Raw genomic sequence first — 19096 nt, 5'->3', positions numbered from 1 at the left:
ACTCTTTGGTTTTTAACGTACTAAGTGACGAATATTTTCAAGGATTTTACAAAATTTTAAATTAATAATTATGTCAAAAAAATATTAAAGCACAATTTTAGTGCGCAAAAGGTCACTTACCCGTTTAGTTTACCGATGGTCTCTCTAATTAAACACTCACTAAACTTTCTGACAAATGAGAGGTCGTGAGAGTTATGAAATTTTGTAATTAATTATGTACCGGTTCATCACTCTAAATCTTTGTCATTTGAAAAATAAATTTAATAGTTTTTTATTATACATAAAAGGCGATAATAAACAATCTTTATCGTCGTGTATAATACAACATTTTTTTCTATAGCAAAAGTTCAAGTTTAAGAGAGAAAAAAAATGCAATTTTTTGCACAAAAATAGCAATTGTGTTGCTTCGCTACCATGGGTTACAAAACATTTTTTCACTACTAGCTGTAAAAGATACCATTATTTAGTTTATCGAGAGATTGTAAAGTTGTTTACCATCACAAATACTAATGGAAGTATTTCGAGATAAAAATAATGCAAAATCAAATAAAAAAACTTAAATTTTCTCATTAAAAACATCAGAATAACCGCAACTCTAATGCTTCTGTCTATGTCAAAACTGTCAAATCAACAAATGGGTTTATTTTTTGTTAAAATACTATCGGTAGTAAAGCAAATTTTAACACTTTTTCCCTTTTTTTGCAGATTCTTTGTTATTTTAACAAATATTTTATATTATGAAGTTAGAAAATTCCTTTGATAATTGCAGAAGTACAAAAATGGCATAACCTCATTTAAGATAAGAAGAACTTATATTAATAACTCAGGTAAATAATTAATTACTGTAAGTAATAGTGAATTAACAAAAATAGTAGTTGTAAATTACGACATGTTACGTCTGAAGGGTTTATTTTTCGCCGTTGTATTTCTGGGTAATAAATGTGCTAATAGTGAAAAAAATGTTATATAAAACACGATAGAGAAAATTTTTAAAGCCTCGCATTTACTATTTCCCTCGATGGTACGCATCGCTATAAAAAATGTCTCCTTTTCCTTCTGGAATAATATACTATTATTTCTTTAAGCATAGATTCTGAACCTTAGTATCTTAAAAAACTAAGTGCCCACTTAAAAAAATATTTCATTTCTTTATTATTTATGTATCTACCATTGTTTAAATTTTAAAGAAGTAACGATAATACTTTATTGATACAATGTGTCCAAAACTTTGCAACCAATTTATTTCAAAAATTGAAATAAATATTTTGAAAAAAAATAACAAATGAGGTCTTTAATAATGTTTTTTTTTTTATTTAGTTAACTGTTTATTAATGTTTTTTTAATAAAAAGCTTCAAAGTATTTTCGTTTTTTAAAAACTAACTTCTAGACAAAAGTGTTGGACCAAGTCTGGACTTTTTTTGAAAAAAAAACAAAACAATTTCCATATTTTCATGTAGACAGCTTTGCTCTTTTGTTTGCGATGTTTGTATCCGATGTTATATCAAGTAAACAAAAAGTATGTAACTAAGCATTTTTTGTATAAACTAATAACTTTTCGAAAAAAATAGTCAGCGCAGTTTTAAAGTACTATCGCTTTTCATAGTTAAATATAAAGACATTAAAAAAATCTGTGCAAAATTATGTTTTAATTAAAAATAAATAATTTCTATGATTATATTTAAAGTGGTTATAACTAATCGAATTTGCGTCCACATCAAAAAGCTTCGCTCAATTCTAGAGAAAAAAATGTTCGTAATAATAAAGATTTAAAGAACAAAATCATGTCAGATATCTGTCAAATCTACAAAATTATTTTTTCCTTGAATAAACTAAAATTAAACATTCTCGTTCATACAATTTTTACAACACTCTGATTGATATACATATGTACGTTTTTTTTTATAAATACCCTGTATTAATATGGGAACGTAACAGTGCTCTCTAGTCATCAAAACCGTAATCAAATAGTCACTATTACAAAAAAAAACAAAAAAATATAGTTTCTTTTATTAAATAAATGTTTTTGGTAGAAAATAAAAAACATAAACTCTATGAAGTATGAAAACCGATAATGATTTCAAACTTACCTTCTTCTTTCAAAAATATAAACCCAATTCTAACTGTAATTCTAAACTAAGGTAAGTAACCAATTCAAAAAATTCAAAATCAGGAGATTAATAAAAATAATTATAATAAATTTATTCCAGAACACAAAAAGTGGGTATTTTAATGTTTCTGTATAAAAACTTAAATGTAGTAAGAATATACAGGGTGCGCCAGAACTCGCGCACCAGAGAAAAATGTCATATAAGGTAAGATACCAGTAACATGGAAAAAATTAAAAAAAAAATTATCTATAAAAATTTCGGAGTTATAAGGGTTTAAATTTTGCACTTTGACTTTATTTATTTCTGTTGCAAAAATAATTTTCCATTTTTTTTGCTACAGACTATTCGAAGAGAAAACAAGGAAGCTGTATCTTAAATTGTAACTCTGTTCAATGTCATTTGTGGATTTTATTGACAAAATTTTTGTACCGTTACTAAATAATTGTAAAAAAACATATACAAGATCATCAGTATCATTAAATAAACATAAAAAATTGTCAAATGTTAAAAAATAAATGTCAAAATTTTTGGACAGAGAATTTTTTAAACATTTTTTCATGTTCCTGGTATCTTATATTACTTGAAATTTTTCTCTGGTGCGCGAGTTCTAGCGCACTGTATATAGAATGCATAAAAAACAAAAAACAAGTTTGGGGCTGTAATCTAATAATTAACATACTATTTTATTGTTTTGTGTTAATTTCAATTTTTTGTATGAGTTGCTTTGAGAGCTCTTTTATTTTCTGCAAACATTAAAAAAAATCTATTCAAGCAAAATTAATAGTTAATTTGGTCATTATAAGCGATTTTTAAGTAGGTATTTCTAGTTTCAGTTAAGTTTTTTCACAATGACTACATTTGAAATGACAAAAAAAAACTTTAACTTGAAAGATACTTTATTTTCGCTGGAAATAAAAATCTCAAAAAATTGCACACTTAGTCCTTAAATCGGGACAAATTAGGACATAAATGTACCTAAAACGAAACAAGACAATAAAAATCTAAACATGCCCTGCCTAAATCAGGACGGTTGGTCCCCTTAATCTATACAATAAAATGATATAAACTAAAATGAAACTTTTAACTTGAAATTAATTATTACAACTGACAACCGTGTTACACAAAAAAATTTATATTCATAACAACATTATTCAGTTATGAAAACTGAAAATGAAAAAGCTGCAAACTTTCCGTCTACAAACCTGATTTGGAAAGTTTTATCTTACATTGGACTTACAAAAAAATCATATGTCTACAAACTTAAACTTTCCAAAAAATTTTAGTGGAAATGAAATCGATTAAAAATGAATTACATTGTAAAAAATAGAGTGTAAAATTTATTTTATTGTAACATTTATTTTCATATTTCAATTCTGCAGCTAAAAGATAATGACAATGTAATAGTATACTCCAGTCTCAGAGTCTAGTTATAAAATTCATAAATTTAAAATGGAACAAACATATCAAAGCATTTATAAAATTAGTTTCATGCATACGAAACGTTCCTCACACAACAAATTAATTAACTCGCTTAAACTCCTCACACAAAACTTATTTGAACTTGAAACTGTAACTGAACATTCGCTTTGGATTTACTCAAAATGCAATTGTAATGTCTAACAAAATGGAAAAAAGAAGCCAAATAAGAATTTGCATTGCATTTTACTGGGTTAAAGCGAATAAAGAAACGCATTTTCCGAGTGTAAGTGTCTGGTTCAAATTAATTGATCGAAACGATTTCCACTAGAAGTTTCAACATCCAAGAAATGTGATAATGAATTAGACACGCAAATAATGATGTCGCGGCAGAGAAGTTGATAAAGTGACAAAACAGGTGTGCAGACAAGAAGTTGACTACGGAGTAGATTAAAAATGTTGAAATGTTGAACACATTTTGAGGTTTTTGCAAAAAACTATTTTCATTTTTCTTAATTAAATGTCTCCTTTATAAAATTTATATGTGACATTTTTGTTAAAAACTGCTTTCATCCACGTTAACTGAAATCCCACTATCATTGTGGCTTAATTGCGCACTTATACAATCTCTAGAACAAAATTAATTTCAATAGAATTGCAACTTTTTGCAAAAAAAAAATAAACTAAAGTACTGGAAAAAATTGTGTTATTGTGTAATCTTGACGTCATGGAAATCAGCAATCACATAGTCCTGGCTTGGACCAAAATCCTGGCCTTAACACCCAATGAGCTTACAGCTTTGTTATCTCAATTTCAGACGGCTTAACCCTATCATAAACCCACGTTTTGCATGCTTAAATTTTATTATTTTCGCCCTAATTATTTTTTATCACAATTTAATTATTCCTAACCCAAACTATCGAAACGTGCAAAGAGAGACGTCATAGTTGGCATTCGCTTCCTTTGATCAATCATTCTTTGTGATGTTATCTTAAGCAAAGCGTGAATTCATCAAATCATAATTAAACTCTCTACCGGGCGTCTAGCGCAAACAATCTTTCAGTTTGTGGATTTTTCCTTAAATAATGCATATTGTACAGGGATTAGACTCAAGAGGGATGATTTTTCGTAGAAGGTTTGGACTGGTGATGAGCGTTAACAATTCCCTTCTGCGAACCGTCCTATGCGTGGGCGTATTATAATTGTGCAGAATCGTGACGACAGACCTTTTAAATGTATCCAAAACGTCCCACGAAATATTACACTTAAGAATCATTCACTCGAGGGTGAAAATGGACCCATTGCAATTAGCAAATATTCAAAAAAATCAACATTTAGTTGTAATTGAAACGTAAATTTTACGCCTGCTCCAATCCGGAGAAATTATAAAGACGCATTTAAATATTTTTTTCGACTAAAAGACGAGATAAATCCCGCGCAAATTGCTATAATTCTTATCAGGGCACATCAAGGGTCTCTGACTTCAGCACAATTTGTAATTCAAGAGTCAGGGATTTTGGGGTGGCGAGAAATGGTGGAGTAGGGGGCAATAACACTTGAGGTAAATATCAATAATTTTTTATTTTCCAATTTATAAATAATTACAATTTATTAATTACAAATAATTAATAAATACAATTGAAATGCAAAAATCATCGAAATACGAACAAAAAGGAATGTGAAATGATCGAAAATGTCCTTAAAAAAACAATTTTTAGACACCCAAAGATACCTCAAAAATATATACCACGTGAGTCAAGTTTTATCTCTCACAATCACTTTTTAGAATTAGAATTAAATTAAGATTATAAAATGTTTATATTATACCAAAAAAACTCATTGCTTGTTTTTTACATCAAAACAATCAGACTACAATGGCCATAATTCACGAAGATGAAGTTCATAACACGAGCGTAACACGAGTTTTATAATCAACTGAATAAATAATAACCATTATCTGCCAGTAGATTACTATACTTGGTCTACGACTATTAAATATTTTTGATTTTTGACTCCATTTTTGGTATTAAAAAAGTTGACGTGTCAATTTAATTAGTATAAATGAGATATTGCATTCAAGTTTATATATAAAAAAGCAATGATTAATAATTAAACTTTGCGTGATTTATTAATCAATACAGTTGAAATAACGCTGTTGAAATAATATACTAATGAGTATATTAGAAAGAAATTGTTTTTTTTTATTGTTTTTATATTATTTATCAAAAATTTCACCCCGTATAAGCTTAGCTAAAATTAGACACAAAAAAAAATGGTAAAAAGTACAAAAAAGTCTCACAAACTTAAAAAATTCCTTATTTTTCGATACCCCAGAATTAATTTTTTGTATGGATATCCTAATTGAGCACATCCAAAAACTATTAAACACAACTAAAAAAAATAAAGATGCTATACAAATCTAGCGTTTTTACATCTCAAAATGACAAATATTTCTTTTTAAGCCCGAAAAAATACAAAAATATCTCAAAATGCCCTAAAATGTACTCATTTTTATACCTACACCAACCAAATTTTGGCACACAATAAATGACTAAAAAAGCCTAAAAACCAAAAATTTGCTTTGTTTTTAGGTTCGTCCAATGCTCTAGTCCAGAATCAACATGATATATCTACTTACGATGAATATAAAGTATGGAACCAAGCGGTTTTATTTTGAATCATTTGCCTCCAGAAAATATTAATTAATATAAATTAAAGTAATATAAAAAATGTGATCGTATTTTCAGAACGAGATTTTGTTTTGTTTTTGAGTTATTGCAATTTATGTGAAAATTTTTTTTTTGAAAAAATTAAATACAAAGCAGATAGTTGTAATCCTTAGAGTATAGCTTTTATGAGAAAAATGATTTTATAGTGAGTTGCCATTTAAAAAAATATTTTTTTTGTAGAACTCAAAAACAAAAGGAAATTTCGAAAAATTTTATTCTTGTTAAATCATCACATTTTTATAGTACTTTATCACTCATTAATTAGTTTTTTCAAAAAATAAATAGTTTAAGCACAAAACGTTTGGTTCCATACTTTTTATTCACCTGGTATATTAAATAAATTTACTTATAAAAATTAAAACATAAATACCATATTTACGAATTTCTCCATAAAAAAGAATATAAAAAATACTGCAGGGTAACTTTGTGCAATTGAGTCCAATTTACCCGACTATGCAGTAAATTATTCAAGAATTTATCAAAAGTAAAAAATTGTATCCAGCAAAGCCGAAACACAGAAAAAAGAATAAAATTTGTAAATACATATTTTTTGGTAAATGTAACTTATCTTTTTATCTTTACTGTCACCGATTTTTTACGATTGAAAATCATAACGTAAGAGCTGAAAGTTGTCATTTTTTAATGAGACTTTAAAAGTGCAGAAATCTACCGTTCTTGATGGAAAGGATTTAGAAAAAGCTACAGAAAGGTGCGCACAATTACCCACTGCGTACAATAACCCCGTTTTCCCCTATAATAGATAGGCAACCAACTTTACACCAGCCTTCAATAATGTTATGAAAAAAATAACGTAAAATACATACAACCATGTAATATTTGGAACTAAAGTAGAAACACTCAACGCTTTTTAAAATTCAAAACATAATCTTTAAATTTCCCCCATGTCTACACTTTTTTATATTTTATTTTCTAGTTTTAAACATTTGTTAATTCTGAAATTTTGAGTGCATTTAACATTTATTACACTATCGTGCACCATTTGAATTCCCGTTTTATTGTTACAAATATCAACTAATCGATTCGTTGCATTATAAATTTGGAGACAATTGTTTTTGAAGCGGACCGCAGACAAAACAAATGTCGACATCAAAGCCTCTCTCTTTACAATCAAAACCAAGACAAAGATCCCATCTTTATATACCTCTTTCCCAACTTGAAACAATAAAAAATCTTTGCAGGTTCAGCACCACAAGAAAAAAAAAATACTAAAGAACTAAAGTAAAATGTCATGTCACCCAGCTGGTGGGTTTTGCAATAATAAAAGACGATTATTTTTATTACCATGTATGTCATTAATTGAATTTTATAACTTTCGACCCACACGCTCAACAATATCTCGTATCAAGCATAATTATCTCAAATTTTTATTTCTTTTAAATTAATAACAAACATAACCTTACTTTTATTTGTCAACTAAAATCAATTTTAGATTAAATAATGTCCAGTCCGGGGACTGTAATCGAAGATGCAGTGGAGGCAGCAAAAAAGGCCGTTCAATTCGACCAAGAGGGCAAAATTGAAGCATCAATTTATTACTATGAAGCTGCCTCAGCGCTCCTTGAACGCGCCACGACTCTCGTTAAAGAAGACAAAGCAAAATCATTCAAAATCAAGTCAAATGAGTATAAAAACCGAGCATTAGAACTCCAAAATTCACAAAATAAAGAAAGCAAAATTATTAAAGGAGATGTTAACAAGCAACAGCTGCAAAAAGGCTATTTCCTCCTCCAGGAAGCTATAGAAGAGGATGAGTCGGGGGATAAAGACGACGCTATCGAACTCTACGCTAAAGCAATTGAATTTATTACTCAAAACCCCGATTTGATGCAAGGCGAGCTCAAACAACTAGCCCTCCAAGCCCTAGAACGCGCCGAAGCCCTCAAGGGTATACAAACCAATAACGGGGGCAATCTAATCAACACCATTTTCAGGAATTAAACACGAACCAATGGTCGGAAAAACCGCCCCTGTGAGGGCCAAACCCAACCTCCATCGTGGTTCCAGTGCCCACTTGCAAGTCGCCGGTGACGATTCGTACACCCCCGAGGAAAAAGCCGTCTTGTGCCACACTTCCAACATCAACAACCGCGAATATGTCCCATTTATGACCGTCGACCTAACCGAAAAATTCCAATACTCAATTCCCTTCACCGACAAAGACGGCTTCCTAGCCTTGTCACCGAAACAAAAACGGGAGTTTTCAAGCTGGGTGCGCCCCCTGGATTTGTGTTCCGACCCCTGTATCGTCGACGGTTCAGCCCCCAATTACTTGAACATCAAACAAACGGTCATTTCCGACTGTTCGTTTGTTGCAAGTCTTGCTGTTAGCGCTCTGTATGAGAAGAAATTCGGCCGCAAGTTGGTCACGGCGATTATATACCCCCAAGGGCGGGACAAACAACCCCGGTATAACCCCTTTGGCAAGTACATGATCAAGTTACACGTCAATGGGGTTGCCAGAAAGGTCATAATCGATGACTATTTGCCCATCAATCGCTACGGACACCTACTGTGCTCCTATTCGAGCAATAAACGGGAATTTTGGATTTCTCTCCTCGAAAAGGCTTACATGAAAGTGATGGGGGGGTACGACTTCCCTGGAAGCAACAGCGTAAGTCCCAAAATTAACTCCTTTGATCAGAAATTATAATATTTTAATATATAATATATCAGAAAATAATATTTGACCACATTGCTAGTTTAGTAACAGTTCTAAAGTTCGATTTTTAGAACATCGACTTGCACGCCCTCACTGGGTGGATCCCCGAACGCACAACGATCCGTAAATCAGACCCGGACTTCAACAAGGACGCCCTTTTTTCAACCCTTGAGTCGCGTCTGGCCAAAGGGGATGTTCTAGTGACTGTGGCAACTGGGGAATTATCAGACGCCGAGGCGGAACGCAGTGGTCTAGTCCCGACCCATGCTTATGCCCTTATGGACGCCCGGACTGTCGATGGGGTACATGCAGTACTACCAATAGAAAATCAAAATTACAATGTTTTACAGGTGCGTCTTCTCAAGTTGAAAAATCCGTGGTCGCACTTGAGATGGCGTGGCCGCTACTCCGAATTGGATGTGAAAAGATGGACCCCGGAACTACAAAAGGAGCTCCACTACGACCCCAGTGGGGCTGCGCAGTTTGATAATGGGGTTTTTTGGATCGATTATGAGAGTCTTTGTGCGTTTTTTGATGTTTTTTACATGAATTGGAATCCGGAGTTATTCAAATATACGTTTTGTATACACCAGTAGGGTTTTTGGTTTTTTTCGAGGTTGAGGATTAAAATTGGGTTGTAGGTCGTGGAATGCGGGCACTGGACCTGTCAAAGACCTCTACACGATAGGCTCCAATCCGCAGTTTTCCCTAGACGTGGGGGCCAGTAGTTCGGGGGCTGTTTGGCTGCTCCTAACCCGACATATCACCGATATTGACGATTTCAGGGAAAATCAAGAATATATCACAGTCCTGGTGTATAAAAACAACGGAAAACGGGTATATTACCCATGTATGGGACTCAATAATGTGTATTATCATGTTATTTGTGGTTGATTCTAGACGAACCGCCCCCCTACATCGACGGTGTTAAAATCAACAGCCCCCATTATTTGTGTAAAATCATACTAGGCCCCGGGAGTAGCACTAAATACACCATTGTTATATCACAGTACGAGAAAACTTCGACCATTTATTACACTTTAAGGGCTTACGCGACATGTCCTTTCACTTTACGGAAAATTTCGGATCCTTATAGATACGAAAAAGAGGTAAATTGCGTCAATTTCACTCTTTAATGTAATAAAATGAAAATTGTGATAATAGATAACCGGCGAATGGCGGGGTATCACAGCCGGCGGTTGCCCCAACCACCCTCTCACCTTCAAAAACAACCCTAAATTCCGTTTGGAAATTGAGGGTTCCAATAATAAAATTTTCATTGAGTTGAAGGGCCCCAAACAGTATCAAATCGGTATTGAAGTTGTGATTTTGAAGGTCAGTGACGATTCTCTCACTGCACCGTTTCGGTCAAAGTCGTCGGGGGCTTACAGGTAAGGAATTTCATATACAATGAAACACACAATACTAATTTTTCACAGGTCGGGTTATGTGATACTAGAATTAGAAGACATACCTGCAGGAGTCCTCCAAATTGTTCCGTCCACATTTCTACCATCGCAGGAAGGCCCCTTTTTCCTTCTTGTGAAATCGTCAGCACCAATTCAGCTCACGAGAATTTAAGTCTTTATAGTTACACTGTGATTTATGCAAATGCCTTTTTATTTTTGTTTACATTTTATATTATGTTGATAATTGATAAGTATTATACTATTTATAAAGTTAATAAAAAGTTTTGGCGAAAGAAGTAAATTTTTTAAAATGGTTGCTGGTGACAGGGCTGCCAATGCATGTTTAGTGATTTCCAAAATAATTAATTGACTATAATAAGTAATTGACTATAATCAAATGTTAGACAATTTTTGCCGTTATATTTGTGGCGCTTCGTTATAATATTATTGATAGAATACCAAATATTTACGAAATATAATTGAATTAAACTTAACAGTCGTACCACCCCCGACACAAATTCACTATAAATGATAATGCAGTAATTTGTAAAACCCAAACTCCTAACCTCAAAATCCAAACAACCCTTCAATGCAAATAATTAAAAATGGTTGATTTAAAAAAAGACTTGGACGAGTATCTGCTACTACAGAGTGACCAAAAGAAGTCGTTCAAACTCCCGACGTTACAAAAACCCAACATTTCAAACTGGTTTAAACGGGAGGAGCAACCTGAAGACAATTCCTGGTTTCAGGAGACGAAAAAGGGGTGTTGCCCCGCTCTGGTAACTACTTTCACCCCCCAACACATTTAATGACCCGAATTAATTTCAGTCACGATTTCAACGGATTACCCTATTTGTGATATGTCTAGGAATGGGTATTTTGTGCTTCACTTTATCACTGATGTATATCCCAGTTTTGTTGTTTAAGGCCCGGAAATTCGCCCTCTTGTTCACACTAGGCAGCCTATTCTTCATATTCAGGTATTGTCAGCTTTTAATTGATTTTTTTGACGCAAAATTTCAGCTTCTTTTTCCTCTGGGGCCCTCTGGCATACTTAAAACACATGTTTTCACGTGAAAGGCTGCTCCTAACCATAACGTACGGAAGCACGTTAGTTGCAACGCTGTATTGCGCCCTGCATTTACAAAGCACCCCGTTCACTGTACTCTGTGCAGTGGGGCAAATTGTTACTTTATTATGGACTGTGATAGCTAATATTCCTGGAGGGACTAGCGGAGTGTCTTTCTTCTCCAAAATGTTCTCCAGGTCGGTGAGCAGCACGCTACCAATTTAGTATTAATTCGAATTTTATTTTGTACAAAGATTTATTAAACTAAGATTGATTTAATAAATTTATTGAAAAAAACCTAAGGAAATAGATCAATCTAAGTTGCATAAAATTCTATCTATTTCATCATTAAAAATATCATCCAAACTGTCTGTTTCACTATCACTTTTCGTATCCTTGAAATAAGTGGTAATATCCAAAGTGTTGGCACTTGTACGATTAGAACTTATATTTAAATTTTCCTTATGTGATTCAGTTTCTTGTTTCGTGACTGAAACATTCTCAAATGAGTCGCGTGAAAGTCCAACTTCCTCCAGAATTTTCTGCTTATTTTGCAACATTGGCCAAATTGAATCGTCCGCTGTCCCTGGGGCCAGCAAATACTTTATTATCACGGGATTTTGCTGCCCTATGCGGTGGGCCCGACTTTCGGCTTGGCTTAAAATCTGTTAAAAATTACTCTAACTTACTTTGCAAACGCAAAACTTACACTAGGGTTCCAATGTAACTCCGCAAATAGCACTAATTGGGCTGCTGTCAACGTAATTCCAGCATTAGCAGCAGTGATTGACAACACAGCAACCAAAAACTCGTCATTTAATTGAAACTTATCGACAAAATATTTCCTTTGTTCCGAAGTCGTGCCCCCATCGATTCTAATATATTTAACATTTTTTTTGTCAAGGACATTACAAACTGCATTTAGCATAATTTGGTGGTGGGCAAAAACCAGAAATTTTTGTTTACTCTTCAAAACTTGCAAAATATACGAACTGAAAAAAACAAGTTTAGTGACCATCACAAATTCAAGCCAGGCCACTTACCACACTGATGGTATTTTAATTTTCGCAGTTTCAGAAAAAAAAGTTAGTAAAATTGCGTGTTTCTCTGCACTTTTCTTCTGATTGGCGTATTTAGCAGCCAAGGCATTTAAACACTCCTTGTCTTCGGTACTAAATTCGTTCAAATTCACATCCAGAGTGACCACTTCTTGCGATTTGCATGGTAACGCCTTCAAGACCTCGTCTTTGGTCCGCCTGATCATAAATTTGCGGTTTAAAACGATTTCCAACTCCTTCAAGGGTGAAAATAGCATTATTAAAAATAACAAAGGCCAAACCCACTTGTAAATTGGATTTTCCTGATGCGTCCCAGCCGAAATTCGTCGATCTACCATCACAGTACCGCTTGCTGTAATCGAAAAAACTACCGAAGAATTTATCATCGATTAGTGATAACTGGGAGAAGAGTTCGCTGGGGCGTGACAATGCAGGTGTGCCACTCAAGAGGATGACCCGCAGGGCTTTTTTGGCCAAAGCAGTGGCCGCTTTTGTGCACTTCGCTTTGAAGTTTTTTAAATTGTGTGATTCGTCAATGATCAACACTCCAAATTGTTTTTTCAGTAGATTATCGACGTAACGTGACATCATGTCGTGGCTTACGATTAAGACTCGACTATCCCCGATGTAGTCTTTCCCCGTGGTCATGTACTGAATGTGGAAAATTGAGACACTTGGAAGGTAACGCATGATGGTTTCCTCCCAGACGTTCCTAAAATTGGTTAAATTATTCCCGCTTTAGGTAATTAAACAATTTACTTCATGGAACTGGTCGTTACGATGAGCAAAGGCCAGTCGTCCTTGTAATAATGGGCAATGCCTAAAGCCTGGAATGTTTTACCCAAACCCATGTCATCTGCAATTAAACACCTCCCATTTTTATCAATACCGAAACTACAAATTAATAGTTACGCAAAGTTTGGGTTTGAGACAACTTTACCGGACTCCTTCTTGTTGAAACGGCATTAAAGCGCCCCCCAGTTCGGGGTCAATGTTACTCAAATCAATATTCGAATAATCGTTTTTTTCTCCATTTACGCAATTGAGGACAAACGTCGGTAGTTTCTCCACGAGAACATTGGGCCGTAATCCTTGCAGTTTCGTAATTAACGCGTCATGATCTTTGACGTGAAAATCCCAGTTTCTTGTTTTAACATCTGGAATAATTATTTTAGAAGATTGTTTAATTGCAATTGCAACTTACTGTAATTTCGTGTTGGTATAGTCTTGAAAATCTCAATGGCTGGTGTGCTGAATCCGGAAAGTTCCACCACAAATCTGTCTTCTGCTATCAAACTACATTTCCCTGTTATCACTTTATCTTTGCCGTAAAATGGTAAAGTCGCTTTGGGCTTGTCGTAAGGTTTTACGTTGTGTTTCGATGACTGACTTGGGTCCTTGAAACGGAACGGGGAAGTCTGTGGGGCTGCGATTTTTGCGTTACTTTCATTTTTGAGGTTAGAGTTTTGGGGACTGAGCAGCCGCTTCTTAGCCCGTTTCTCCAAAGCGAGGAGTCTTTTACGTTCGATTTCTTCCGGTGTGCATTCCATTTTGTTTGAAACAGTAACACATTTATAATAAATAAATAATAAATTTAAATCAAAAAAGCCCCTCTACAGCTCAACTTTTGACAGATGACAGTAATGTGTAAAAAAAAGGAAAAATCACTAGTCTGTTTTTTTTTTAACGAAAATCACTAGTAAGTCAAAATTTTGGTGAAAAAAAAACAGTTATACAACCACATAATATTTTATTTTTGACCCTAGACATTTTCTTAAAAAAATTTTTTTTTAAATTAAATCAAAAACCGGAATAGCCAACTTCTTTTACTAAAAGTACCTGAAATTAATTTGCTAGTGGTGCCAACGGCTGTTTAACATTTCTGTTAAAAAAAAACTCAATCTGATATCTGGTGAAAAACCAAATATCAAGTGAAAAATAAACTACATATTTGAATAAACCATCGTTTAAAGGAATAAAATATATACGTTGAGGTTTATTTGATATTATTATAATTCAGAACAATGTTCCCTGTCTATCAAAGTGGCTATGATCAAAACAAACAAAATCCCATACAAAATTTTTATTTAGTTTTGTAACTAAATCAAATAAGTCGTTTACATAAAATAAACATTAATCCCACGTATCACTCTCGACAAACGTTTTGGCCTCTTTTCTGAGGCATTTTTTGGGTGTTGCGTCATTTTCCGCTTCCACATCTTCCAAAATGGGCGAACACTTCATGTTTCCGCTGCAAATTCTCAATTAGAAACAAATCAAGCCCTTGAAATACTATTTACTGCGACGTTTTGTCGGTTTTTATTTTTTTATTGCACTTGGATTGAAATTCCATGCTTCTTTTACGACGATTAGAGGGCGCTGGTGATGACAGTGGTGTCTTAAGACCACTCATCTGCGACTGTCTCTTAACAAACGGCATAATGCTGTAAGTGTCACTTTGAGACAAGGTACTTAAAGCAACAGCCGCTTGATCCCTTTTATGAAGCCCCACGTAAGCTGAAGTTTCGTTAATCCAAGCGACATAAACGCCACCTGCAGCAAACATAAGAATTATTGTCTTTTAAAGAGTCAAGACGCACCAAATGGGCTAAATAGCTCGATTATGTTACTCTGTTTCCACTCTTTGGGGAATGTGAGGTAAAAAACGTGGTCTCGTGAAGGGTTTGCTGAAAATGTCTGTTAAAAAATTGAATAACCAAAAGAAAACTTACGATCCTCGCCTTCCAAATTAATGTACTGACTGTCCCTCAACATCATCAAATATAATCTAAAAAAATTAAAAATCAGTCCATTAATGGATTGAAAAAAATAATTTACTTGTTTAAATAAGGTTTCAGTAACGTAAAATCTTTGAAAGTCTCTTCAAATGATAATTTTTTTAACGTTCCTAAATAATTCCACATGGAAAGGAAACATAATCCAGTTATATAAGCATCATATCCTGCCTCATGCTCTTTTAAATCATCCACGCAATAGCCTTGACCCTCATCTTCAACTTCTGTAATTGATATTTGAAATCACAATTTAAAAAAAAAAATCAATGTACCAACTGGTGGTATCACAAACGGGGCTTTTGAAACCGTTTCCAAAACGCTTTTTAAAACAGTCGATTGAATCAAATCTTTAAACTCATCAGAACTTGACATAAATTTAGTATCTAAAACGCTAAAAACTTGCATAAAATCACAAAATAACGAATATTGAGCCCACTTACTTTTTAAATAGTGAATGGGCGCAGTCTTTAAATTCCTCATAATTGACCGAGAGTGGCGTTAAAAATTTATCAATTGTGTGTAAAAAATCTAAACACATGTTATGTCCAACAATTAATTTTCCCTAGAAAAAAAAAAGTAGTGCAAAAACACGTTACGTTAAAGCTTACAGATTCAACAACGATTCGTAAAACTTTCGTAAATCCGATAAAATCATGTAAATTTGTCATTTCCTCCTCGAAGAGACGCTTCTCAATCTCCTGTTGGTCCTCCTTACTTTTGCATTTTGACGCTACTAAAATTCTATCTTTATTTTTATTTTGTTTCGTTTGTAAGACAATTTTATTTGTGAATTTTTGGGCGGTAGTTTGATAAACTAATCTTCTGATAAAAGCATTGCATTTGGGCAATTCCAATTCATTCTCATCACTGTCCAAAAAATCACTCAAATGTTTCCTGTAAAAACACATTCATATTTTTTTCATTTCTAATAAAATACCGACATAAAATCGTCAATTACTGGTTGTGCATCTTCAGGAATTGGTACAATATCTTGATTATGTTGTGGCGTATTTTGGTTATTTCTAAACTTTTTCCTTTCTTCTAATTTGTCTCTATAACCACTTTCTTCAGATATGTTCAAGTAGGAGATCCCAAATTTGAATAGTTTATTAAAATCAAAGCCCTGAGTCGTCAGAAAATTGATACTAGAAGTCTGGCATAAAAATCTCTGATCGGGAATATTGTTATTTATGGGTCTTCTAAATATATAAAAATTGTAACTCTGCTGCTTGAATTTCTTATCCGCGGGATCAAACCTGCAACAAACACGATCACGAAAGCCCCTTTCACACCCCCACACCCACCGAAAGGCACTAATCCCATACTGAAGCACTAAAAACTCCTTACAATTTTTGCGCACTTTTTCATAATACTGCTTGGGCGTATCGAAGGCGTTTATTTCGGAAACAACATTCAAGCCGGAGAATTCACAATCAATAGCCAGAAAAGTCGATCTGTTGATTACTTTCTCAATTTCTGGTAGCAATTCTTTGAAATCTGAAACGTTGTTTACTCACATTTAACCTCACTTAGCCGCTAGTGGAAAACTCACTTGAACTTGTTACTTCCATGGTAGATATCTAAACGGGACTTGCAAAATATGATTCTGATGCATGGAAAGGGCGTAAAAATGGAAAATTTCGAAAATTCGCATGAATTGCATTTGATGCCGTAAACATGCACCTTTCACCCCAAAAACGGTAATTTGTGTCGCCAACCCCGCAAAACGAAATCCCCAAAGGAAAATTTTCGCAAAAAAACATTATCCTATTTTTGTTACTATTCCAAGTATAATATTTTGTTAATTAATTAATTATAACAACTAGGTGTTGCGTGTTTAATAAATAATAAAAACTAAATAATGTTAACATTTGTTTAGTTGGTTGCCTACTTTAACTTTAAGATATTAAAACTGAATAAAACGCGCACAAGTTATTTCCACTCCTATGTAATTAAATTTCAAGTAATTAGATAAGCCTTAACAATGCATTGTAACAGTAATAATTATAATTCAAAAATGTGAGTCATTCCACACGCTTATGGCTTTTTTAACACAATTAAATAAACAGTTACAAAACCACAAAACTATCGTTTTCCCCGCATTATTGTTTTATTTTGACATTTCGCCTCATGATTTGACTCTATTTTGTCAAAAAATTAAATCCCCGTACGTCTAAAATAACCGCTGAGTGCCTTATACGCAATTTATCCTCCTAAACAAATCGATTAGCTCCGCTGAACCCAAATTAAACTAAATTTCAACGGAAATCTTCACTTAGAATTTCGCATAGTCACGTTCAAGAGAAAAAAAAGATTTAACGGTAAAATTATGAGCGAAGAAAAAGCTAAACGCTCCGGACGAATTCCGGTACGTGTAAAACCAGGAACGTTAAAAAATCAAACAGTTTCAACCGGAACTAAACCCGGAAAAGAAAAATGGTAATGTCGCGTGACCGTACTCGATGGTAAATAAAATATTATTATGGTAGGTTGCAAAAAAGCAAAAAACCTTCCAGAATTCCAGTTTTGGTAAAAACGCGCCGAAAAAAAAGCAAACACAAAGTTGATAAAAAGAAATCGTTCACGAAAATTAAGAAATCACAAAGGTGTGAGGCAGATGAAGATGCTCAAATCAACAGAAAATATTCACCACCGTCACAATCTCAAATTAGTAAAAAACCAAAACCAAAATACGAAGAAACTGCTGAAAAAATTCACTTGCACGAATGTGGAGATTTTGAAGATAAGAGTCGCAAATCCAGTGTTTCTGCCGTGGAGAAATCAATTATTATAGTTCGAGAAAAAGGTGAAGAAATCCCCGAACAAGAAATTTTCGTTGACGAAGAAATGGAAGACACATCAAGTTCAAGTATCCTATCTTTAAAAAACGAAGAAATCGTATTCATTAGTCACATCCGGGAAACAAAAAGCTACGAATTTGGGACTATTTACGACGGTCAAATTGACTCACTCGACGATTTTGATTTAATGCCTCTCCAGCCCGAGTATGATTTCGAAGAAGAGAAAACTCACTCTGCTTCTGAAATTCAAAATGAAGATTACTTCCACATTAACGAATATCTTCAACCCAGGTTTCCCTTCATAGTTATGACCCAATACGAAACCAAAACTCCTCAATACGAAGGAGCCTTGACAAAACTCGAATCCGAAGAAGAAGAATACGAATTTGAACCACAATTCGAAGACAGTGATACCAGTGTCACCATCCAACGGTACATTGACTCAGGTTTACGGCCTTTAAAGCCGGATGAGTCTCGTCTATATCTTGATCCAATTCATTATCAAAGAAAGAAGAAAGTTCCCAGGAGCTACGATGATGGAGTCCAACCGCTCCTCCAAGACATTCCTTCTGACATATTCAAAACACCCAAAATCCCCAAAAAAAAGAGTTTACCGAAAGTAGTACCGGAACCAGAAGTTTTGAGTCAAGAAGAACAAGAACCAAGTGAAGAAAGTCTTGAAATACCTCAACCTCCTGAGAGTATAGACACAGAACCGTTAAAAAAGTTGCAAGAACTTGAAGACACGACTTTCACGATAGAAACTGAGAAAGAAGAAGAAGAAGAGCCTGAGGTTTTAGAAAAAGAAGAAGAGCCTGAAGTTTTGGAAAAAGAAGAAGAGCCTGAAGAAGAAACTGAAGTTTTAGAGAAAGAAGAAGAGCCTGAAGTTTTAGAAAAAGAAGAGGAACCTGAAGAGCCTGAAGTTTTGGAAAAAGAAGAAGAGCCTGAAGTTTTGGAAAAAGAAGAAGAGCCTGAAGAAGAACCTGAAGTTTTAGAGAAAGAAGAAGAGCCTGAAGTTTTAGAAAAA

General features: G+C 33.8%; 5 protein-coding genes across 6 annotated transcripts in view; 3 read left to right on the top strand and 2 right to left on the bottom strand.

Annotated features, from left to right (window-relative positions):
- Positions 1-10852, bottom strand: part of LOC123004281 — a 35054-nt gene extending 24202 nt beyond the window's left edge. Inside the window, exon 1 of the mRNA XM_044397463.1 lies at positions 10409-10852. Coding sequence (XP_044253398.1) covers positions 10409-10450 — 42 coding nt within the window. The 5' untranslated portion in view covers positions 10451-10852. The remainder of the gene's footprint in view (positions 1-10408) is intronic.
- Positions 7473-10633, top strand: LOC123004275 (calpain-7-like). Of its 2 annotated transcripts, XM_044397454.1 has the most exons (9): positions 7473-7559; positions 7705-8160; positions 8207-8886; positions 9006-9236; positions 9285-9526; positions 9576-9784; positions 9835-10043; positions 10099-10325; positions 10374-10633. In XM_044397454.1, the coding sequence occupies exons 2-9, from the start codon at positions 7713-7715 to the stop codon at positions 10513-10515; spliced, it is 2388 nt and encodes a 795-aa protein (XP_044253389.1). In that variant the 5' UTR covers positions 7473-7559; positions 7705-7712; the 3' UTR covers positions 10516-10633. The 2 variants fall into 2 exon arrangements, with proteins under 2 accessions (XP_044253389.1, XP_044253390.1); XM_044397455.1 differs by lacking the exon at positions 7473-7559 and having other exon boundaries at positions 7574-8160.
- On the top strand, positions 10745-11775 carry LOC123004278 (protein transport protein SFT2). The gene is made up of 3 exons (XM_044397461.1): positions 10745-11125; positions 11175-11326; positions 11370-11775. Exons 1-3 carry the CDS (start codon positions 10949-10951, stop codon positions 11638-11640), a joined length of 600 nt encoding a protein of 199 aa, XP_044253396.1. The 5' UTR covers positions 10745-10948; the 3' UTR covers positions 11641-11775.
- Positions 11686-16992, bottom strand: LOC123004088. The gene is made up of 17 exons (XM_044397202.1): positions 16821-16992; positions 16210-16765; positions 15877-16162; positions 15709-15830; positions 15541-15659; positions 15312-15492; positions 15206-15261; positions 15074-15160; positions 14774-15026; positions 14631-14724; positions 13678-14086; positions 13414-13630; positions 13233-13367; positions 12759-13185; positions 12459-12709; positions 12125-12407; positions 11686-12080 (listed from the first exon to the last, which is right to left on the bottom strand). Exons 1-17 carry the CDS (start codon positions 16837-16839, stop codon positions 11727-11729), a joined length of 3849 nt encoding a protein of 1282 aa, XP_044253137.1. The 5' UTR covers positions 16840-16992; the 3' UTR covers positions 11686-11726.
- Positions 16993-17371: 379 nt separating this feature from the next.
- LOC123004087 (golgin subfamily A member 6-like protein 22) overlaps positions 17372-19096 on the top strand; it is a 6019-nt gene continuing 4294 nt past the window's right edge. Inside the window, exons 1-2 of the mRNA XM_044397201.1 lie at positions 17372-17707; positions 17758-19084. Coding sequence (XP_044253136.1) covers positions 17598-17707; positions 17758-19084 — 1437 coding nt within the window. The 5' untranslated portion in view covers positions 17372-17597. The remainder of the gene's footprint in view (positions 17708-17757; positions 19085-19096) is intronic.

Source organism: Tribolium madens, unplaced genomic scaffold (assembly GCF_015345945.1).
Source record: "Tribolium madens isolate multiple individuals breed KSU strain unplaced genomic scaffold, Tmad_KSU_1.1 Scaffold_1;HRSCAF=32;Tcas5.2_LG8, whole genome shotgun sequence".
Taxonomy (NCBI): Eukaryota; Metazoa; Arthropoda; class Insecta; order Coleoptera; family Tenebrionidae; genus Tribolium; species Tribolium madens.
This window is presented reverse-complemented; position numbering and strand designations above follow the sequence as displayed.